We start from the raw sequence: 18569 nt of genomic DNA, 5'->3' as shown, positions 1-18569 counted from the left end.
TCCAATGCTCCTACGGTAGTCTCATGTATCATACAGCAATAGCAATGATGTTCCTCATTTTTGTCAAGACGCCATAGGATGAGCTTTGCACATTTTTGTTTGAAATGACGTGATTCTCGAAACCGGGGCACACCGAATAGTAACCGAAAGTGATGCTGACCTTTTGCCAGAAAGCAACGAATCTCACTCGAGCCTGTAGTTGTTACACATCTCTGTTATAACAGACCTCACAAGAGCGCTCCTCGAGACGAACATGGCAGAGTCTTACAAATCGGGAAGCGTAGATACACTAGGCGGGTATCCTTCACTTCAAGCCAACAAAGCAGGTCCATCTACACCCCGCACCTCTCGAGCGTGCTCATCATGTAGTCAACAAAAGCTTAAATGCAGTGGAGCCAAACCGTGCGTGCGATGCATTGACCTTGGACGTCCTGATAGCTGTGTGTATCTACCTAGTCTAAGAGGGAGGATGAGAGGTAAGCGTAAAGTGCCAGATCCGACAAGCATCACCGAACTTTCGCTAGGAATACTGAGCAAAGGGGATTCTTATGGTATGTTACCACCGGAAAAGCCGACTATGGATTATGTTCGGTGGAAACGAAATACAACTATCTCCGGAACAGTGCCCACCAATTCGACTATTTGGAAGAAGCATTTAGCAGCCGGACCACATAAATTGCACAATCTAATTGGGAAGAGATTGAGGTCGGAGATGGAAGATCGACCAGAAACGGAGCCATTAGTCGCCGAGAAACGGATTGATGCGCCAGATCCACAGGCTCCAGCAGATGTCGTCGACAGACTCACCTCGTTACCTCTACCTGGGGATCGGAATCCTTTAGCAGTCTTGGCAGAAGCAAGTGCAGCAGTCTCTGCTGGTAAAGGCGATATCGAGCCTCTGATCGTCCCAAGCGCATTAATGTCAGGCGAGAGAGATGGGTATTATGCACCTCTACATCGGACTTTGAAAGATGAAGCACCTCACATAATGACCTTCATCAGTGCGACCGAGTCAGTACAATATCCCCTACTTACTTCCCCTCTTTCAAGCTGATTTGGGTTTATGTAGAGCCGAAAATCTTTTCGATTTATACTTTACGTATCTACATCCCCATCTGCCTTTGCTTGATATGACACACTCCTCACCCTCAATCGTCGCCCGACGTAACAACTTCCTCTTCAATGCCATCTGTTGCGCTAGTGCCAAAGCTAGAGATCCCGTCCTATGGACGCGTTTATCCGAATTTGCACGTTACGAGATGGAACGGTTGCCGAAGGAGAAAAATATTGACGTCGTGCAAGGCCACTTGATATACACGATGTGGAATCTGCATCGACCAAAGCATTTCGAGCTTGATATGACCTGGTTGAGAGTTGGAATCGCAGTGCGAACGGCTATGGACATCAATTTACATCGAGTCGCTTTGTCATCACAAGCTAGGGAAGGACTGCCTGAATGGGTCTTACGGGCCATAGTCAGGACATGGCTAGGTGTATACATCGTGGATCGGTATGTGAACATGAATCCATCCTCATACGTGAAGTATCTCCACTGAGTCGTGTTTAGCACCATGTCGGCTCAATTCGGGAAATCGCCCACCATGTGCGATGAGCACTCGATCCAAGCATACATAACCTTGTTGCGACCGTCACCTCAAGCGGACAGCTGCTCCTCGTCTCGCGAAGATCTGTGGATGGCTGCGCTAGCGGAATGGACTCAGCCATTTGCCCAGGTTGTCGAAAAACACAGATCGGAAGTGATTGAGAACACATCAGACTCATCAAACAATGGCTCATCCTCGACAACTCAATCCGCCCAGGGTGCATTCCTCACATCGGCAACAAATCATAAAGCCGTCCAGCAGTTCTATGAATGGCGCCAGCAAGCGGAAGTATCAATCCGGACATGTGATCAGAACGATTACGGGTTTATGGGTAGCAATCAGCGATCCAGTAAGACACGACCTGCCTCGCTCTTTCTGCCATTCACAATGGCAAACATTCGACTATATCAGCAATATGCCGACCTTGTTGTACATTCGTTCTCACTAGAAAGACTGGCTGGTTCGTCGCGCGGGGATCTGACTGTCACCGTAATCGAGGTTAGTATGACTTAGATCTTTCCTGTAAGATACACGGGATGCTTACACATCTGCGTCACAGCTGCAGTCCGCAGCGATTCAACTCATCCAGACATACCACGCTTCCTTCGACGCTATAGCTCACACTCGTCATGGCTGTCCAGACACCCTTCATAACTTTGTGATTTATGCGGCTGTATCGTTGTTGCGTATCTTACGACCTCGCTTTCGTCAGTGCGTTTCAAGCCCAGAGGAAATCCTCCAAGTTGTACAGCTGGCTGCTGACATGCTGGATCGAGCGGTGCCAAGCTCGAGCGACTCGATCAACAGCCATGGTGTTTTTCTACAACAGCTCCTAGCCGCCAAGAGGGCTGCCTTCGGCAACGAAAATGTTACTGGCGAAGCTCGGGCGCTCGCATTCGGTCCCTTGCTGATGCAAGAACGTCGAAATCACACCGAGGACATCTGCTCAGCCAGCGTTTACCACACCACAAATGTAGGTGACTCAGGACAGAAGGTCGATGAAGTTGAAAATCACCCCATCTGGCCACCATTACCGAATAACACCATCAATCCACTTGATGCATATTTGGAAACATTGTTCCCCTCGTTTGACGATGTGTCAAATCTCATGTTCTCATCCCATCGAGGGTCGAATGAGCAAGATTGGGTCTTGCCGTCATAGTCGGCGATGTGACAGTAGCGTGTCTGGAATATATCCTAGATACGACTTCATTGCGCAGCTGTCAGCAGTGGTAAGGTCGTGACCCAACCCCCGGCGAAACTCCTTCGAATATACTCTACTGCCCAAAACAAATGTGTTTTTGGTCCGTGATAATTGTAATCGACTACGGCGGAGGTTATGTACGGCTTCAATGCGATATGGAATATGCCTTTGCCAATAGCATTGAAATATGCATGATCCATGTATCACATTGATCCGTAAACAGTGCGCAGAGTCCCTATATCAACTATCGCTGCTATCATCCTCAAGCAATATGCCCAAAATTCGGTGCATAAACAGCCCACGTGTCCGTCATCATTTCAAATCATTCTGGACATGCTCATCAGCGTTTGCTTCGATGACGTATGTTTTGAATTTTCGAGCTGGAACACCTCGTGTAAACATGATGTCTGCTTCGAGGAAACTCCGATCCTAAGCGATAAAGTTAATTGGGGGTGTCAAGGTAGAGTCTTTTCATCAACGAAAGATATGCCACTTACCTTCAATTCTGGTAGCCTGAAGTACGCCCAGATGAGGCAGATGAGACCGATTCCGGCCCAGAAGAAACCTGCGTCACGTCAGAGCGGACCTTACAATCGTCACCAGCATACCGACTCACCAGTTTTTCCGGCCCAATTCCACTTTGTGGGGTTGAGCATGTAAGGCATGAGCACTCCGAAGCAGATACTGAATACATTGCTGGAAAGAACATGTCAAAATTGAATCTGCTTGAAGTACTGTAGGGCCACTTACTAGGATGCACGAGCCAGACCAACAGTCTTGTTACGCAATCGGGTTGACGATGTCTCCCCTACAATTGCGTAGGCTACAGGTCCTACAGTCATATCGTAGCTGCACAAACCAATTAGAAGGTACAACATTTCGCTCGTTCTTTTGATCACCCACGTGAACAGCCATCCAATCATTAGCCCAGCTTGTGCCCATCGAGCGCCAATATGACCTTTGTCTGCCACCACTGATAAGACACCAATGAGGACTTGTCCAACGACGAGGGCAGATAGCCCGACAAGCCATATTTGACGTCGCCCAAAGTAGGTCAAAAGCACCCAGGAGAGGCAAGTGCCGATAAAGGCAGCGCCATATAAACCGATCGTCATGTCGAAGGAATAAATCGTGGAAAGACCTGCTTGTTGGAAGAAGTATGTTGAGTAATTGGCGAATTGCAAACCGCATAGTATTTGCGTGGTCCAAACAACGCAGCTACAGCAGCGCGCTGTGTCAGTCTCAGCTAAAATTTGAGTTTCCTCAGCTTACCTGATTTCGGTACGACGTCTATCGACACCCTTGAAGCAATCAGCAAAGCTAGTTCCCGCTTTGACTTCCCTTTCGAAATGGTCCGTGCGGACAAGGGAGCTGACAATCTCTTGTACCCGATCTTGTTCAGCAGCCGGAGCGATTCTGCGGACAGTCTTCTCGGCGTTTTCTAACCTACCCTTTCGGACAAACCAATAAGGCGATTCAGGAGCGAAGACGAGTAGGGGTACCAGTATTGGGATCCAAACCCATTGGACAGCGAACGGCATTCGATATGACCACTTGCCCGTGATGTTGTTTGCAGCTCGAAGAACACCTGCACCAATGAAATGACCAAGGACCCAGCAAAGATTTACAAAGCTGTTGACAACTAACTCAGCCCAGTGATATCATATGTCACTGTTAATCGCACTTACGTGGTCAAATAGCCTCGCAGGCTTTGAGGGCATATCTCGGAGGCGTATGCTTCGGCAAGGGTACTGAACACACCCCATGGAATACCACATAAAATTTCCCCAGCTAATAAGGCTCCAAGATTGGGTGCGAAAGTGACGAGCGCGATGATAGGAGCCAGCAGTATCAAGTTACCAATAATGGAATACTTGTATCCGAATCGGTCCACCAGGAAAGCCCCCAAGAAAACGCCGATCAGACTCCCCATATTGGCTCCCTGCTGTAGACCAGCTTGCCAAGATGCTGAGATTTGATGACCGGCTGTGCCCCCGGCATCGTGTCCGAAATGTTCTTTGAAAGCAGGGAGCGCAAAGAGGGAGCCAAGGAGAAGAGTATCGTAGGCTTCTTGAACGATGCAGAACGAAGCTACTACTGACCAGAATACGGCCTAAATGCAACGAAGCTTTAGAAATCGGCTTAGCATAGTTGCCTGACTTACAGTTCTGTAAATCTTCAGACCTTCCCAGATAGACAACTTATGCTGCCATTCTTCTTCACGATTAGCTTCGATCTGGACCTGTCTCCATGAGACAAATGCAGGTTCTTCGAGATCTGGTGCTAACTCTTTGATGTCGGACATGTTGTACCGGGAAAATTGCCTTCGATGGGGCAAAACGTAGCTAGCTTCACGATCATTACTGTCTTATACGTTTCTTCACAGAAAGGATTTGGGTGAAATCTTCGTCTTGCCATAGGTTATTTAGGTATCATCAAGGCACTCCATGTGACGTAAAGATGGTGTGATCGGTGTGATAACCAAAATGTATGGATCCCGTCGATCTTCAAGAGTGTAAAAAGATCAAGTCCTGCGCTTAGTCGCCGATTAAGTCGGTAGGCACGCGATAATGGGCACTAGAAACCGAGAGATGCATTGTCTGGAAGCACGCCATTAGTACGAAGAAGTCCAAAGACCATAGTTAGTCGCCGACTGCACAAATGATGAACAGTGAATCGAGAACAAAACCGTTATTGATTGCAAATCTCATCCTCTCATGCAAACCATCGCATGAGTCAGATGACAAGCAAGACTGTGTAGCATACCGGTTCGACCAACTAAGTCATGCATCCGGTTGAAATGATGGTGTACACTGTACTTATGTCTCCAGTTTTGCCTTGGGTTTCTATCATCATTCATCCCATAGCGACAACAAAATGCCCCCCATCGCCATCACACCTATTGAAGCGTTGCCTGCTTCACCACTACTTAACCCCAAGCAGAATAACAGGGCGAGGACAGATCCCGATCAAGTCGCTCGTAACACTCTTGCCGGGCCATTGAAGTATACGGGTTTGTTAGAAAATTACTCGGTAAGCCTGTACAAAGTCTCTAAAGTTCATCCGAGATTGTTTACACTCTCTGATAAACTTCAATCATTGTTTGCAGCACTTCGAGGTTACCCCTTCGATCGGACGCGAGTTCGGACCTGATCTTCAGCTTTCACAGATCCTAAAGGCTGCCAATTGCAATGATCTTGTCCGTGACCTAGCAGTCCTCATTTCCCGGAGGGGAGTATGCTTCTTCCGAGCCCAAGATCTCGACCAAGACGAAATGATGCAGCTACAAAAGAAGATCAGCACATTAGCTGGACAGCCGAGAGAATCAGGGATGTGTATACACCCAGTCTCGGAGAATGTTGGAGAAATGGGAGCGAAGACTCAATTGATCTCTGCGGAGATGCAAAGGAAAGGAGGAGGGATAATGCGACTTCATGATGACGTCTCGCGATGGGCAACACGAGCATTTCATTCTGTAGGTATTGCATCACCTTTTCACAGTGGTGGGTCTGGTACGAAATTGATATGAACAACAGGATGTGTCGTTTGAGAAAGTGCCCTCTGACTACTCGATGTTGAAGATCAACGTTCTACCTCCTGTCGGCGGTGACACCCAGTGGGTAAACTGCTATGACATTCTCGACAAGATGTCTCCCTCCATGCTGGAGTATCTGAAGACCTTGAAAGCGGAACACAATGCCAATTTTTTCCATCAAGAGGCCGCCAATCATGGCAGGGCAGTATCCGAGACGATGATCAGGGGGAACCCCCTCAATGTGGGCGACGACCTCTCTGCTCGACATCCGCTCATTCGCACGAACCCCGTAACAGGATGGAATGCACTGTACTACTCGTATGGCTTCGGAGGGCGTATACAGGGAGTCACGTACGATGAGCATGTCATGTTACGAGAGTACTTGAGTGAGTCTTACTGCAGGCCGCTGCGATCATATGAGCGCTAACCCTATTCACAGCTCAATTATGTATGAACAACTTCGACTGCTCCGTCCGATTCAGATGGGAAGCTGGATCTGTCGCAATATGGGATAATGTGAGCAGTAGTGTCGTTCGCTGTTGATGAAAGCTAATGCCAACAGCGCACAGCGTTCCACTCTGCACTCGGCCACCTTTGATTACACGGAAGAGAGAAGTGGGGATCGAGCGTCTTCCATTGGTGAACTACCGTACTTAAGTAATGAAGGGATCTCCAGAACCGACGGTCTTCGTGCAGAGGGCGTGAGCTGGTAGTGTAATCGTTTCACGGCGATGTGACTTGTTGTATGAGTAAGGCAGTAGGGGGTATGTTATGGTGTTATATGGTAGTTGCGGGACTAGCGGTCATATGTAAAATTGGACTTTCTACTGTAGAACCCAAGCTATACCATGTGGTAGAGATCGAAGAGACCTTCCAAAATATTCTACTCTCACCCCCAAGGGATGGACGGTTGACAAGCTACAAGGGGACATGTTTGACGCTGAATAAGGAATGGTAACATAGGAGACGACCTGTTTATAAAACGACCTAAATGATCGAATGAGACGTGAGATCATCTGGTATTAATGACAGTACGGCTGTTCAAGTCTGCTTCGAGAAAGTCAAGAGGTTTCAAAATTCGTGTTGAGGATAGACTGTGGTATCCCGTCGTTGTTAGATCTTGACTCAATGGCGCTAACTACTGCGCTCATCACCCTCCTGTTCGATGCGCTGGTCTCGAGAGCCGTTCACAGGCGATAGGAAAATTATTGGCATGGTCCGAGTGCATCTGGGGCAGAAAAGAACCCTCAAAGCCCTAATCATAATGACTCGGTTGACAAGCATGACCAAGGTTATGACTTGATTCTCGAAGGGAAACAAAATCGGGAAGACATCTTGCTTGAAGTGGGTACCGGAATCACTAAATTCGTTTCAGACACCGTGAGGTTCGGTATCATCGATGGTATCGATTGTTGCGCTAATATCATACAAATCCCGGGACAAGATACAAGGAAGCAAGACCAAGAAAAGAAAAAAGAAAAAAGAAAAAAAGAAACCTCCTGGAAACCACAGAGAACGGGTAGGTCCATCATTTGTGGTCAAGACAGTGGTCAACATCTTGAGTAGAAACCCAACGGTGACCTTGTCAAGAACGGTACATCATAACATGATATGCGAAGCGAATGTTGTGGATCGAACACAAAATACATATTGTACATGTTAACATTATAGTATGAACAAAAAAAGCATAATAACCACTAGTAAGGACTGTTCACGATATCACTGTGAGATTGTCGTATTTTGCGTATTGGTGTCGAGAGGGAAGCACGGGGAGCGAGCGAGGATCGTGTTGGCTACACGTGTAGAATACAAGTTGGTGCGGTGTTCTGTATGCCTAACTTATACTAAACACTCACCTTGGCAAGTTCCTTCTTGTTCGCCATGACCACATTGTGCTCCAAGGCGACAATGATATTCTTGTCCGCTCCAAACTTGAAATTATCTGCTACTACTTTTGAATCGTATTGCTGAGGCGAGATAGAATTATCAGCCACTTTGATCTATCATGCAGGTTTCAAGCAGGGAAAATACTCCTCACCTTGATCTGATAGTCATCGGTACGTCCTTGTTTGAGACGACGGAAGTTCCCTAAGCGTTGTCAGCAAGGTCGAGTTGTGTTCTGGACTTACAAATCACGACGTATTTTCCGGTAGAAGTAACGATTGTCTTCTCTGCTTCATTGACTCCCGTGTTGAATCTATTTATAAGAGTCATTCAAAGAGTATCAGCACTGTGGGTGACCAGACAGAAACCAGTCTGAAAGAACTTCACCTGGCAGGCGTGAAGGACACCGGATCCTCCATGTAAGCTACGTGTTCAGGTTTGAGTTGCAAACGTCTTGGGATAGGTTTACTGTCGGCTGGGAAGCTTCTGTCAAACCCAAGGGAGCCCTTGTAACGGCCATCACCTATGAGAGTATCGATCAAGAGAAGGTATGTCTTGCAAGTAGCAACAAGCCATCGACCATCGGCAGATACATCGACACCGATGATAGGGTCACCTAAAGCAGGAAGAGCAGTCTTATATAAAGCGGTGTCAGTCAAGCTGAAAGCGCACATAGATGAATACGCAATTTGGCTCACCTTTGCGTTTTTACCAATCTGATCAAAAAGCCTGATATCTCCTTTGTTACTCGCGACCGCTAGTTTCCCAGATTCTGTAGTGGTCGCAGCAGAGAAGTCGTTCTTCGTGGCGTATTGCTTGAATTGACTCTCGACTAGCTTGTTGCCAGATACTCTAGGGTCGATACGGAACAGACCGTTATGAGCTGTAAGAATGGTCAGTACAGGTAAACGAAGCATTATCGGACCATTGAAGCGCTTACAATGACCTATGAAAGTTTGTTGCGGATTCATTTGAGCGTATTTGGAGCTATACAGGAATACGTAAGCTACAGACAGACATACTTCAGAATTGACTCACTCCGGTATGATATTGTTGACTTCCACAGATTCAGAGACCTTCCACTCGTCCACGACTTTGCCGTATTCGAGATCCATGCGATAGACTGAATTTTGATTGCTAGGATCAAGCAGAAGCATATCGCCATCTTGGTTGTGGAGCATCATCTGTCGGTCACAGGGAGTCAGCCAAATTCAGACTCAACTTAACTCACCTTTCTTGGTGAAAAGGTCTTGCCCTCCATATTCTTGACTCTGTCGATAGCGGTACGGAATCGCAGCTTATCATCTTGATGAGCGAAAACTCCAATCATGTCTCCACGAGCGACAAATGACATATCGTTCTTGTATCCGACTGCGAGTTGTTGATTCTTGGAACCTCGCTCGAAAGCATCCGCATCTGACTCTTCTGAATCTGACTGATAGTCTTCCCGTTCACCAGCAGACGACGTTTCTTCCTCCTCATCGTCTGACTCTGGACGCGCTTCCTCATCTTCTGGCTCGGCCATTTCCACGTCCTCGTAAGCTTCTTGGATGTAACGTTGCTCATCCGCCTTGGCTTTAGCGTAGCTCATACGATTTTTGCCCTCCCACATGTAGATGGTAAATTTATCCTTCCACTCGCCAAAGACATCCTCGTTGAATCTGAGGCACCAAGTCATTCCTGGCAGACCTTCGGTCTCTCGGAAAGTGAACATGAAAGCGTGGTTGGCCTGAAGGTCTCATCAGTATGGCAAACGCATGACGGACTAGATCACAGACTCACCATATCGAAACGAGGGTTCATCTCCGCGTCAATCGGTGCAGAGATGAAAGGAGTGGAGTTGTGGCGAACAATAATCCACGCTGAACATGAGTCAGCTCAGAGACGAAGCAGAGCGATTAAAGAAACTTACTATCATAATCGCCATTCGAAGCTAAATCGGCATGAACTTCCTTTTCTTGTATAACGAAGACATCGGTATCAATGTCGAACAGATACAGCTCGGCCTGAGCTCGATGCAGGATAGGTACATCTTTGAAAGGATCTTCTGCCACAGGGACAGAGGAAGAGGAAGCTTCATCTTCTGAAGGATGCGAAGGAGCTGACGATATGGGAAGTGCAGCCAGCTTTTCAGTGAATTTCAAAGCTTCTAGCTCTGCGTCGGTCGCTTCCTCGTGTGATCGAAGATATTTCTGACCATCAGCTCAATTTTCCGGATGCCCATGAACTCACCCTTTCATATACACAATGGAGAACTGTCAATTCGAACAGGCTGTTTGTAGCTTTTGGAACGGACTGAACGTCAGCTTTTATACAGATTGTGCAACTCACCTTGCTGCTCACAAACTCCCACAAATCGCCTTCATCTCCACTCAAATCTCTCCATGCGCAGGTGGCATCTCCGTCCAGAGTACCAAAGCGAAACTCAAGCGCTTGGTCGATGAGGAAGACTCTCTCATCGTCGGCTGGCAGGGTGGGGTCAGGTCAGCAAAATGGAAAAAGAGCGTTCTGAGATGGAGTGAATCAGTCAACCCACTTTCGGCGTCCTCATCTAACAACTGTTCCTCTCCTTCCTCATAAGCTCGGGTGACAACAAGCTGATATTGATACTCAATACCGGTCCTTCGAATGGTAGCCACAGCGTCCTGGAATCTAGAACAAGTTAAAGATCACATCAGCTGCAGTACTTCGCCTCGTATAGCTGGGCAACCTCACATGCACTCCCTTGACCCTTTGATGCTATTGGGTCGAACGAGGTAGAGTTGACCGGCGGGTATTTGCATCAATTCAGGATTAGCCGGGTTGCCCCACATCTTGCCGAGGACTGTCAGAAAGATTGGAGAAAGCGGGTATCTCAGTACTTGTCCTGCTGCACCTTGATATTGCATGACAAGATCATCCACTCACGGGACTTGAGTACAAACATGATGCCTTGTAGAATGCGGAAACCGGAATGGGGGAAGGTAAATGTGATGAGAAAGGTGAGGGGGAAGCTGTAGCCGTGAGTGGGAGTGGAGGCAAGCACCCGTGGTGTGCTATGTAGTACGACTGGACTATGATGAGCTGCTCTGAACTAGGCTGAGTTGGCTGAATTGACTGATGTGAGGGTGAGCGTGGGGGTGAGCGTGAGTGCGAGGGTATATGTAACATGTAAATAAGTCACAGAGGTCAAATGTTTATGTTCTGGTAGATCAGTGTTGTAATTGTAGATTAGAAGAATGATGGATTTGCCACTCAACTGTGGTGGAATGATGTGGCAATAACATATTCGTGTTATCAGACGCGTGTATATGCTGTATATGCTGTAAGCCAAGTTATATGACGCATCTATAAGCGTTGAATCCGTTGAATTCACTACCACATACCACTTCATCTTACTTCAGCTATAACCGTCCCAATCTCACTCTCACTCTCACTCTCACTCCCGACCCCAGTACCAGACCTATACCGCCACTGGCCAAGCTTACTGCAACTCCAACACCGACAAGTATCGAACAGTGCCCGATATCCAAAGCACACTCTTCTGAACATTATTTCAATAAAACATGGTGGGTGTCCTAATGATTCATGTACCATCTTACTCCAATGGTTCGTAGGCCGTTCTGACAGTGTGTATGCATGCTTCTTAGGGTCAAGCTCCATCGAGTGGTGCGCCTGGAGGTGGTAAGAGGGATGGGAAGGATAACAAAGACAAGGTAAGCATCAACGGCCGCTGCAGTACATCCACTTGAATGGGCTGACATATATGCCGTGAAGAAATCCAAATGGGAACCACCCATCCCAACCAGAGTAGGAAAGAAGAAGAAGAGAGGCCCAGATGCATCATCGAGACTTCCAGCAGTCTATCCTACGACTCGATGCAAGCTCAAGATGCTCAAGATGGAGAGGATCAAAGATTATTTGTTGATGGAGGAGGAATTCGTCGCCAATCAAGCATCACAATCTGGTGAAGATCGTACCGCGGCTGATCGTACTCGAGTGGATGAACTCAGAGGATCGCCTATGGGAGTTGGATCCTTGGAGGAGATTATCGATGATGATCACGCTATCGTATCTGTTGGGAACGGTCCGGAATATTACGTTGGAATCATGTCTTTTGTCGATAAAGATCTGTTAGAACCCGGATGTTCGGTACTGCTACACCATAAAACTCACGCCGTTGTTGGTGTTCTAGCCGATGACACCGATCCTATGGTTTCGGTGATGAAGCTTGACAAAGCTCCTACGGAAAGCTACGCAGACATCGGTGGTTTAGAAACCCAAATCCAGGAGATAAAAGAATCGGTAGAACTTCCTCTTACTCATCCCGAATTGTACGAAGAGATGGGTATCCGACCCCCGAAGGGTGTCATCCTGTACGGTGTGCCAGGTACTGGTAAAACGCTGCTTGCTAAAGCCGTCGCCAACCAAACATCAGCCACTTTCTTGCGTATCGTCGGTTCGGAACTCATTCAGAAGTATTTGGGAGATGGTCCGAAGTTAGTTCGAGAATTGTTCAGAGTAGCAGAGGAACACGCGCCAAGTATCGTTTTCATCGACGAGATTGATGCGATCGGTACCAAGAGATATGATTCGACGTCTGGTGGTGAAAGGGAGATTCAGCGAACAATGTTGGAGTTACTGAATCAATTGGATGGTTTCGACACCAGAGGGGATGTAAAGGTTATTATGGCAACGAACAGAGTACGTTTGTTATGCCTCGACCCGTTGACTTTCAGCTTATGCGTGTTCAAACCATAGATCGAATCCCTCGATCCCGCTCTTATTCGACCTGGCCGAATAGATCGAAAGATTGGTGAGTTTACTGAGTAGATGAATGGGAGCTGATCTCGATCAGAATTTCCTTTACCCGACACGAAAACCAAACGACATATCTTCAAGCTTCATACGTCAAGGATGTCTTTGGCTGATGACGTCGATCTGGAGGAGTTGGTCATGACGAAGGATGATCTATCCGGAGCCGACATCAAGGCTGTGTGCAGTGAGTCCAAATTAAAGAGGAATATAGCTGACAGTTAGCCGAGGCTGGTTTGTTGGCTTTACGAGAGAGACGTATGCGAGTCACCAAAGCCGTGAGTCCTAACTTTTCCCCACTTGATCTTGTCTTGTGCTGACGAGTCATGATGCTAGGATTTTACTACTGCCAGAGAGAAGGTCTTGTACAGGAAAGACGAGAACACCGTAAGTCGTAGCTCGATTGACAAAGCTGATCCAATAGCCTGCCGGTTTGTATTTATAGGTTATGACTCGCAGCAGGATGAGGAGGATGCATGTAAAGCTCATTGCTCTATGTATGGGACGAGATCGTGTAGACCAAAGATGCATTTCATCATCAATGACCTGTTGCAGATTGTCGTGATAATTAATCATTTGCGTTCTATCATCTTGCATCGTCATCATCACCGACAAACCTCCACCTCACTGGTCATGATATTGTGCACAATTGCATCTGTTTGTGTTGTCTCCTTTCTCTTTCCACTGTATACTCTATACTTCACGACTCGATCCATCAGCATATCCATTCTAAGCGTTATTCATAGCTCTTTGTGACCAATATACATACATTGACATAGTCATCATGTTCGGTAACAACAATGCCAGAGCTCAGACCTCGACAGCCACTCGTCGGTGAGTCGATCAACAATAGCTTGAGGTAAACGTTGCAGTGTGTTGTTGCTGAGGTGTCTCTCATAGGTTGATGAAGGAATACAAGGATCTCACAGCAGACCCCTTACAGGACACTATAACGGCTGGACCTATATCAGAGGACAACATGTTGGAATGGGAAGCTTTGATCCAAGGACCAGAGGGAACGCCCTATGTAAGTTGAGAGAAGTAAGGATGTAGAGCTGATGATATAAGGAAGGAGGCGTGTTTGCTGCCAAGCTTGTATTTGTGAGTGATTGATCTACATCCCTTGAGCTGACAGACCTATGTAGCCCTCTGATTACCCTTTGAATCCCTTCACGATAACTTTTGATCCACCTTTATTACACCCAAATAGTGAGTCTCAACCGAGTATGCCTCAGCTGATTGTGAGATTATAGTCTACCCCAATGGCGTTGTCTGTATCTCCATCCTACACCCACCTGGCGATGATCCACTACACTACGAGTCTGCGTCAGAACGATGGTCTCCTGTTCAAGGCGTTAGAAGTGTATTATTGAGTGTTCTTAGTATGCTCGCCGAACCCAATATCGAGAGTGGTGCGGATGTAGAGGTGAGTTTCTGTTTTTATTCTCACGCATACTTCCTTCACTCCCCAGTTCCCTTTGCACGGTTCAAGTCATCTAGCGATTCTGGTAATATTGAGCCAAACGTGTGATTCAAATTATGCTGATACTCGTACATCTAGTGCTGCAAGTTGTACCGCGATAACAAACCAGAATTCGAGAGAAGGGTACGAGAACAAGTCAAGAATCTCTTGGGTATATAGCATGACAACAAACTACAAAGACGTATTCATAATTAATCCGTTTCTTGATGATATCCTGCTCTACGCATTTCTCCCAACCTTCTTCGTGCTGCGCCAAGGTCCTTCTCCAGCTTGAGGATCTCAACCTGTTGTTCCATCTCTCGTACTTTGAATTCGTGCGAAGGCATCGACTTGTAGTCGACAGCTTCATCGTCAGTCTGTTTATTCGAGATGAGTTTGACTTGTTTGACCAGAGCTTTGCAAGCGTCGGTAACGGCTTTGGAAGCAAGTTCGAGTCGTTGTTGAGTCTTCGACATGAGCGATGCCTTGACCCGAGACGCGGCGACAAGTTGAGCAGTCGCAGCGGATACTTCGTTGGATGCGACGATAAGCTGTTCCAGGGAGTGCGTACCAGAGATCACACCATCTGCGCTTTCGATAAGTAAACCAGTGGCGTAGGCCACCGCTTTAGCTGCAGAGATGAGTCCTTCTGTCCATCGGTTGTTTCGCTTGTAGAACTGCTGAGTTGTACTTGAACCTTTACCTTCACGAACGATCTCTTCTTGACTTTCAGTGGCGGCTTGAATGAGTCGTCCGATCGCGTTGGTGATGGCCAACGTAGCCTCGAGAATGGCATCGTGAACTTGAACATCGAGAGAAGTGTATTTGGATCCCTTGGGTCGTGCCATGAGAGCTTGTAATCGTTCTGTTGCTTGTTCGATGGCTTTGGCGGCATTTTGCATTTCTTGAGATACAATATCCCCGATATCACCGTTGGCTTTGGAAAGAGTCGACGCTTTGGCTTTTGGTATGAATTTCTCGACAGTATCGGAGAGTTTGGACAAAGCTCCTCGGGTTTCAGCATTGTTTCGAAGTGCAGCTTCTTCGCTCTTGCCTCCAGCGAGAAGTCGGAACGACTGAAGGTTCAAGAAGAATCGATAACCAGAATCACCGGCCTCTTTGGCGATCTTGACCAATTTATCGGAAGCTTCATCGGTTTCGGCAAATCGTGTGATACCCTTGGAACTGACAAGAGTCTCGGATAGAGCTTGGGCTAATTCGTTGGCCGCCTTGATAACATCGACGTGACCACCCCCGCTCTTCCTGCCAAGATAGAGGTTGAAGGTGGAAGCGAATTCAGTGGCATTCGTCATGGCTTTCTCGATCATGGACAAGGTATATTCGGGAGTCGCAGTGGTATTACCGGTTTGCATAGGTGATTCGAGCTCGTAGATAGCGTCATCCACTTTCTGCATGCACGCTTGCAAGATCGAGTCGATGATGGCATTGAGCTCTTTTCGATGATCGAGGATGAGGGTATCGACTTGCGCATCGAATGCTTGGCTGGTATCGCCAGAGGTCTATCTGTAAGCCCGGTTCAGAACGAAGGGCACTCACAAGTCGAAGATCACTAAGCTCCTTGAGTGTAGAGTCCATTCCCTCTTGCATGATCATGAGCTCTTGCTCTTTCTCTTCTACAACACGAGATATTTCGCCGTCTTTAGCATCGATCTTGTGGAGAAGCTCGTCGATTTGCATTTGTTTGGCCTGGATGAATATCAGCGATATGGCCACGATGGATGTGTGTGTGGTAAATCGACTCACTCTGAGAGAGTCTTCAAGCTCTGTGAGTTGACGATTATACTTAGCCATGACACCAGAGACTTCGGAGCTCTTGTGACGAGATGCATCCTCCGCTCTTTCGTTTGCGAACGATAGATCACGCTTGAGTCTATCAAGTTCTTCACGATGACTCTGTGATTCTGTCAGCATGCGCTAGCAACTCTTGAATCTTCGACTCACCGATTTCATTCGATCGAGATCATACCTGGCTCTATCCCTCTCCCTGATCATATCCGCGAGTTCTAGATTCTTGGTCTTAACATCCCTCTCCATACGCTCCATCTTGTCGATCGCTTCTTGTGCGGAATTGGCTTTGAGCTGGAAGCCTTTCGACTTGTTAAGCAGGTCAAGGTGTTCTCCTCGAAGCTGAGAGTATAGCTTGGCGAGAGCTTCATATTTGTTCTTCCAGACCTCGATCTGTTTTTGCAGTTGGGCGATGAGTTCATCTTTAGCTGACATCTGAGCTCCCACGTTGGCGCCAATGAGACCGAGTTCACTCTCCAATGACTTGACTCGACGATCGTATTGCTCCAATAACATTTGATCTCGCTCGTACTGACCGCGCATCGCAAGCATTTCCTGCTGAAGTTGGACGTATTGACCTTGCTGTTGTTGATTGTACTGTTGACTCATCTGATCCCTGAGTAGCTGTTCTTGAGCCTGTCTCTCCCTCTCTTGTTGCAGACGTTGCTGTTCTGCGTATTCAGCTTCTTGTCGACGCTTATCTTCTTCCTGTCTACGTTGCTCGGACTCTCGTTGAGCTACGAGTGCTGTTTGCTTGCGTTCGTATTCCTCAAGCATTCGACGTTGCTCATCTATTTCGCCTTGCGTAGCAACGGGAGAGGACGGACGAGGAGTTTCTTCCCGAGCTTGAACTTTCTCAGCTGGTGGGCGCTCGGGGAGCTCAGGTGCGGTACCGTTATCGATAAGATTTGGTGGTTCCTAACGATCAGCTCAGAATCCCACTAGGATTAACTCACCTGCCCAAGTTTCGGAACATTGATAAGTCCAGTCAAGTATTTAAGATTACTACATTCGTAGTAGAATCTTCGCAGATTGTAGTGCTGAGCGTTATATCGTTCTCGAAGAGGGAGCAAGGCATCCATAGCATCGGTTCCTAGACGGTCAGCGTTGCAGTGAAACTCAATGCACTCACTTCTATGCATGGCACGCAGCATACTGGTGATAAACTTGTAAATACCGAAACTCTCCTTTACTAGGGGAACAAGAGCAGATATTCGACATTCATTGTTCGCCGATCCACGGAAATGGGCAAAGATGAGCTTCTGGAACGATTCGATCTGGTCTTGAAGAGTCATCAGGTCGGTGATGGTTTCATAACTGTCGTAAGCAATGTCCTATTTAAAGTTTACTTACCCTTCATTGGGATCATCAATGTTCTTCAAACTGATGTATTCTTCATATTCGAATAGACCGTTGAACTCGGGATGATGACGGTGGAATCGAAGTTTTGACAAAAGGAACGAAGTGTATGCTTTGATCAGGCCTCCATAACCTTTCCCGCCATCTCCGACTGTACGCCCACAAGTCTCGAGCCATCCGGTTTGTGCGTGTGCTTCTTTGATAGTCTACAACAGTCAGCAGGCTTCCATACGATGATGGACTTACGACAGGGTGTCCCTCTTGAAGTAACTTATGGACGACGATGAGTGCTTTGAACGTCTGCACTTCATCTGCGAGGATAGGTTGTGTTCTCAATCCGTTCCATACGGACAGGGAGGAGTGGTAATCCCAAGTGTAGACGATACACTCTGTAACGGTCAGCTGTGCTTTGCTGTGTTAGAACTCACTTCTGACATGTTTCTGCTCTACGGTGCAGCATCACATCAGCAACGGACCACTTTGATCACAGGTTGACTCACTGGGAGCCGTTTCCTCTGGACTGGTAGCCTTCTTGATGTTTACACTAAGTTCTGACTCAGTCTTGTCCTTGTCAACGGGTCTGGTAGGCTGATGGTTGGCACCACTGGCTGCCGCCCGGACCGAAGGGTAATCATCGTAATCCGCGTGATGACGGCCGAACCTGCGGGAGTGAAGAGCGATGAGATTAGGTATATATGATCTCCGCGATGGACCAAGTGAGGCAGTGATATGACTTACATGGCTGAGGTGGAGTTGGATAGACTGAGGTGGTGTTGATATGGATGTGGATGGAGAGATAGAGTATACAAGGTATGAGGATGAGGATGTTTACAAGTACATGCATACATACCATATGACATGACGTTGACACCCAAAGACCAAAACCCTGAAGGGAATGAACATGAACATTTACGTAAGCAC

At 47.3% G+C, this 18569-nt stretch overlaps 7 protein-coding genes across 7 annotated transcripts; 4 read left to right on the top strand and 3 right to left on the bottom strand.

Moving 5' to 3' along the window:
* Nucleotides 1-253: 253 nt before the first annotated feature.
* On the top strand, nucleotides 254-2766 carry V865_000681 (uncharacterized protein; the record flags this gene model as incomplete). Its single annotated transcript, XM_066224511.1, has 6 exons — nucleotides 254-402; nucleotides 457-1011; nucleotides 1070-1510; nucleotides 1568-2102; nucleotides 2164-2311; nucleotides 2381-2766. The coding sequence occupies 6 exons, from the start codon at nucleotides 254-256 to the stop codon at nucleotides 2764-2766; spliced, it is 2214 nt and encodes a 737-aa protein (XP_066080608.1).
* Nucleotides 2767-3120: 354 nt separating this feature from the next.
* On the bottom strand, nucleotides 3121-5113 carry V865_000680 (uncharacterized protein; the record flags this gene model as incomplete). The annotated part of the gene is made up of 8 exons (XM_066224510.1): nucleotides 3121-3237; nucleotides 3306-3373; nucleotides 3425-3504; nucleotides 3559-3657; nucleotides 3712-4026; nucleotides 4081-4440; nucleotides 4497-4921; nucleotides 4973-5113. The coding sequence occupies 8 exons, from the start codon at nucleotides 5111-5113 to the stop codon at nucleotides 3121-3123; spliced, it is 1605 nt and encodes a 534-aa protein (XP_066080607.1).
* A 572-nt stretch (nucleotides 5114-5685) lies between these two features.
* Nucleotides 5686-7056, top strand: V865_000679 (uncharacterized protein; the record flags this gene model as incomplete). Its single annotated transcript, XM_066224509.1, has 5 exons — nucleotides 5686-5841; nucleotides 5918-6283; nucleotides 6345-6729; nucleotides 6783-6859; nucleotides 6913-7056. 5 exons carry the CDS (start codon nucleotides 5686-5688, stop codon nucleotides 7054-7056), a joined length of 1128 nt encoding a protein of 375 aa, XP_066080606.1.
* A 984-nt stretch (nucleotides 7057-8040) lies between these two features.
* On the bottom strand, nucleotides 8041-11153 carry V865_000678 (uncharacterized protein; the record flags this gene model as incomplete). The annotated part of the gene is made up of 15 exons (XM_066224508.1): nucleotides 8041-8136; nucleotides 8200-8310; nucleotides 8382-8387; nucleotides 8480-8540; nucleotides 8615-8862; nucleotides 8926-9110; nucleotides 9168-9214; nucleotides 9266-9411; nucleotides 9459-9956; nucleotides 10010-10089; nucleotides 10140-10419; nucleotides 10559-10692; nucleotides 10764-10879; nucleotides 10943-11051; nucleotides 11135-11153. The coding sequence occupies 15 exons, from the start codon at nucleotides 11151-11153 to the stop codon at nucleotides 8041-8043; spliced, it is 2136 nt and encodes a 711-aa protein (XP_066080605.1).
* A 619-nt stretch (nucleotides 11154-11772) lies between these two features.
* V865_000677 (26S protease regulatory subunit 4) lies at nucleotides 11773-13466 on the top strand (the record flags this gene model as incomplete). The annotated part of the gene is made up of 8 exons (XM_066224507.1): nucleotides 11773-11775; nucleotides 11857-11922; nucleotides 11984-12910; nucleotides 12968-13022; nucleotides 13065-13208; nucleotides 13274-13299; nucleotides 13358-13381; nucleotides 13446-13466. 8 exons carry the CDS (start codon nucleotides 11773-11775, stop codon nucleotides 13464-13466), a joined length of 1266 nt encoding a protein of 421 aa, XP_066080604.1.
* Nucleotides 13467-13805: 339 nt separating this feature from the next.
* V865_000676 (uncharacterized protein) lies at nucleotides 13806-14663 on the top strand (the record flags this gene model as incomplete). The annotated part of the gene is made up of 6 exons (XM_066224506.1): nucleotides 13806-13855; nucleotides 13922-14048; nucleotides 14090-14122; nucleotides 14167-14230; nucleotides 14275-14447; nucleotides 14583-14663. 6 exons carry the CDS (start codon nucleotides 13806-13808, stop codon nucleotides 14661-14663), a joined length of 528 nt encoding a protein of 175 aa, XP_066080603.1.
* A 32-nt stretch (nucleotides 14664-14695) lies between these two features.
* Nucleotides 14696-18508, bottom strand: V865_000675 (uncharacterized protein; the record flags this gene model as incomplete). The annotated part of the gene is made up of 9 exons (XM_066224505.1): nucleotides 14696-15892; nucleotides 16041-16190; nucleotides 16248-16397; nucleotides 16446-17207; nucleotides 17422-17476; nucleotides 17643-17799; nucleotides 18077-18094; nucleotides 18149-18309; nucleotides 18387-18508. The coding sequence occupies 9 exons, from the start codon at nucleotides 18506-18508 to the stop codon at nucleotides 14696-14698; spliced, it is 2772 nt and encodes a 923-aa protein (XP_066080602.1).
* Nucleotides 18509-18569: the final 61 nt, after the last annotated feature.

This window comes from Kwoniella europaea, chromosome 1 (genome assembly GCF_036810445.1).
Source record: "Kwoniella europaea PYCC6329 chromosome 1, complete sequence".
Taxonomy (NCBI): Eukaryota; Fungi; Basidiomycota; class Tremellomycetes; order Tremellales; family Cryptococcaceae; genus Kwoniella; species Kwoniella europaea.
Note: the sequence above shows the minus strand (reverse complement) of the source record. Positions and strands in the feature narration are given on the sequence as shown.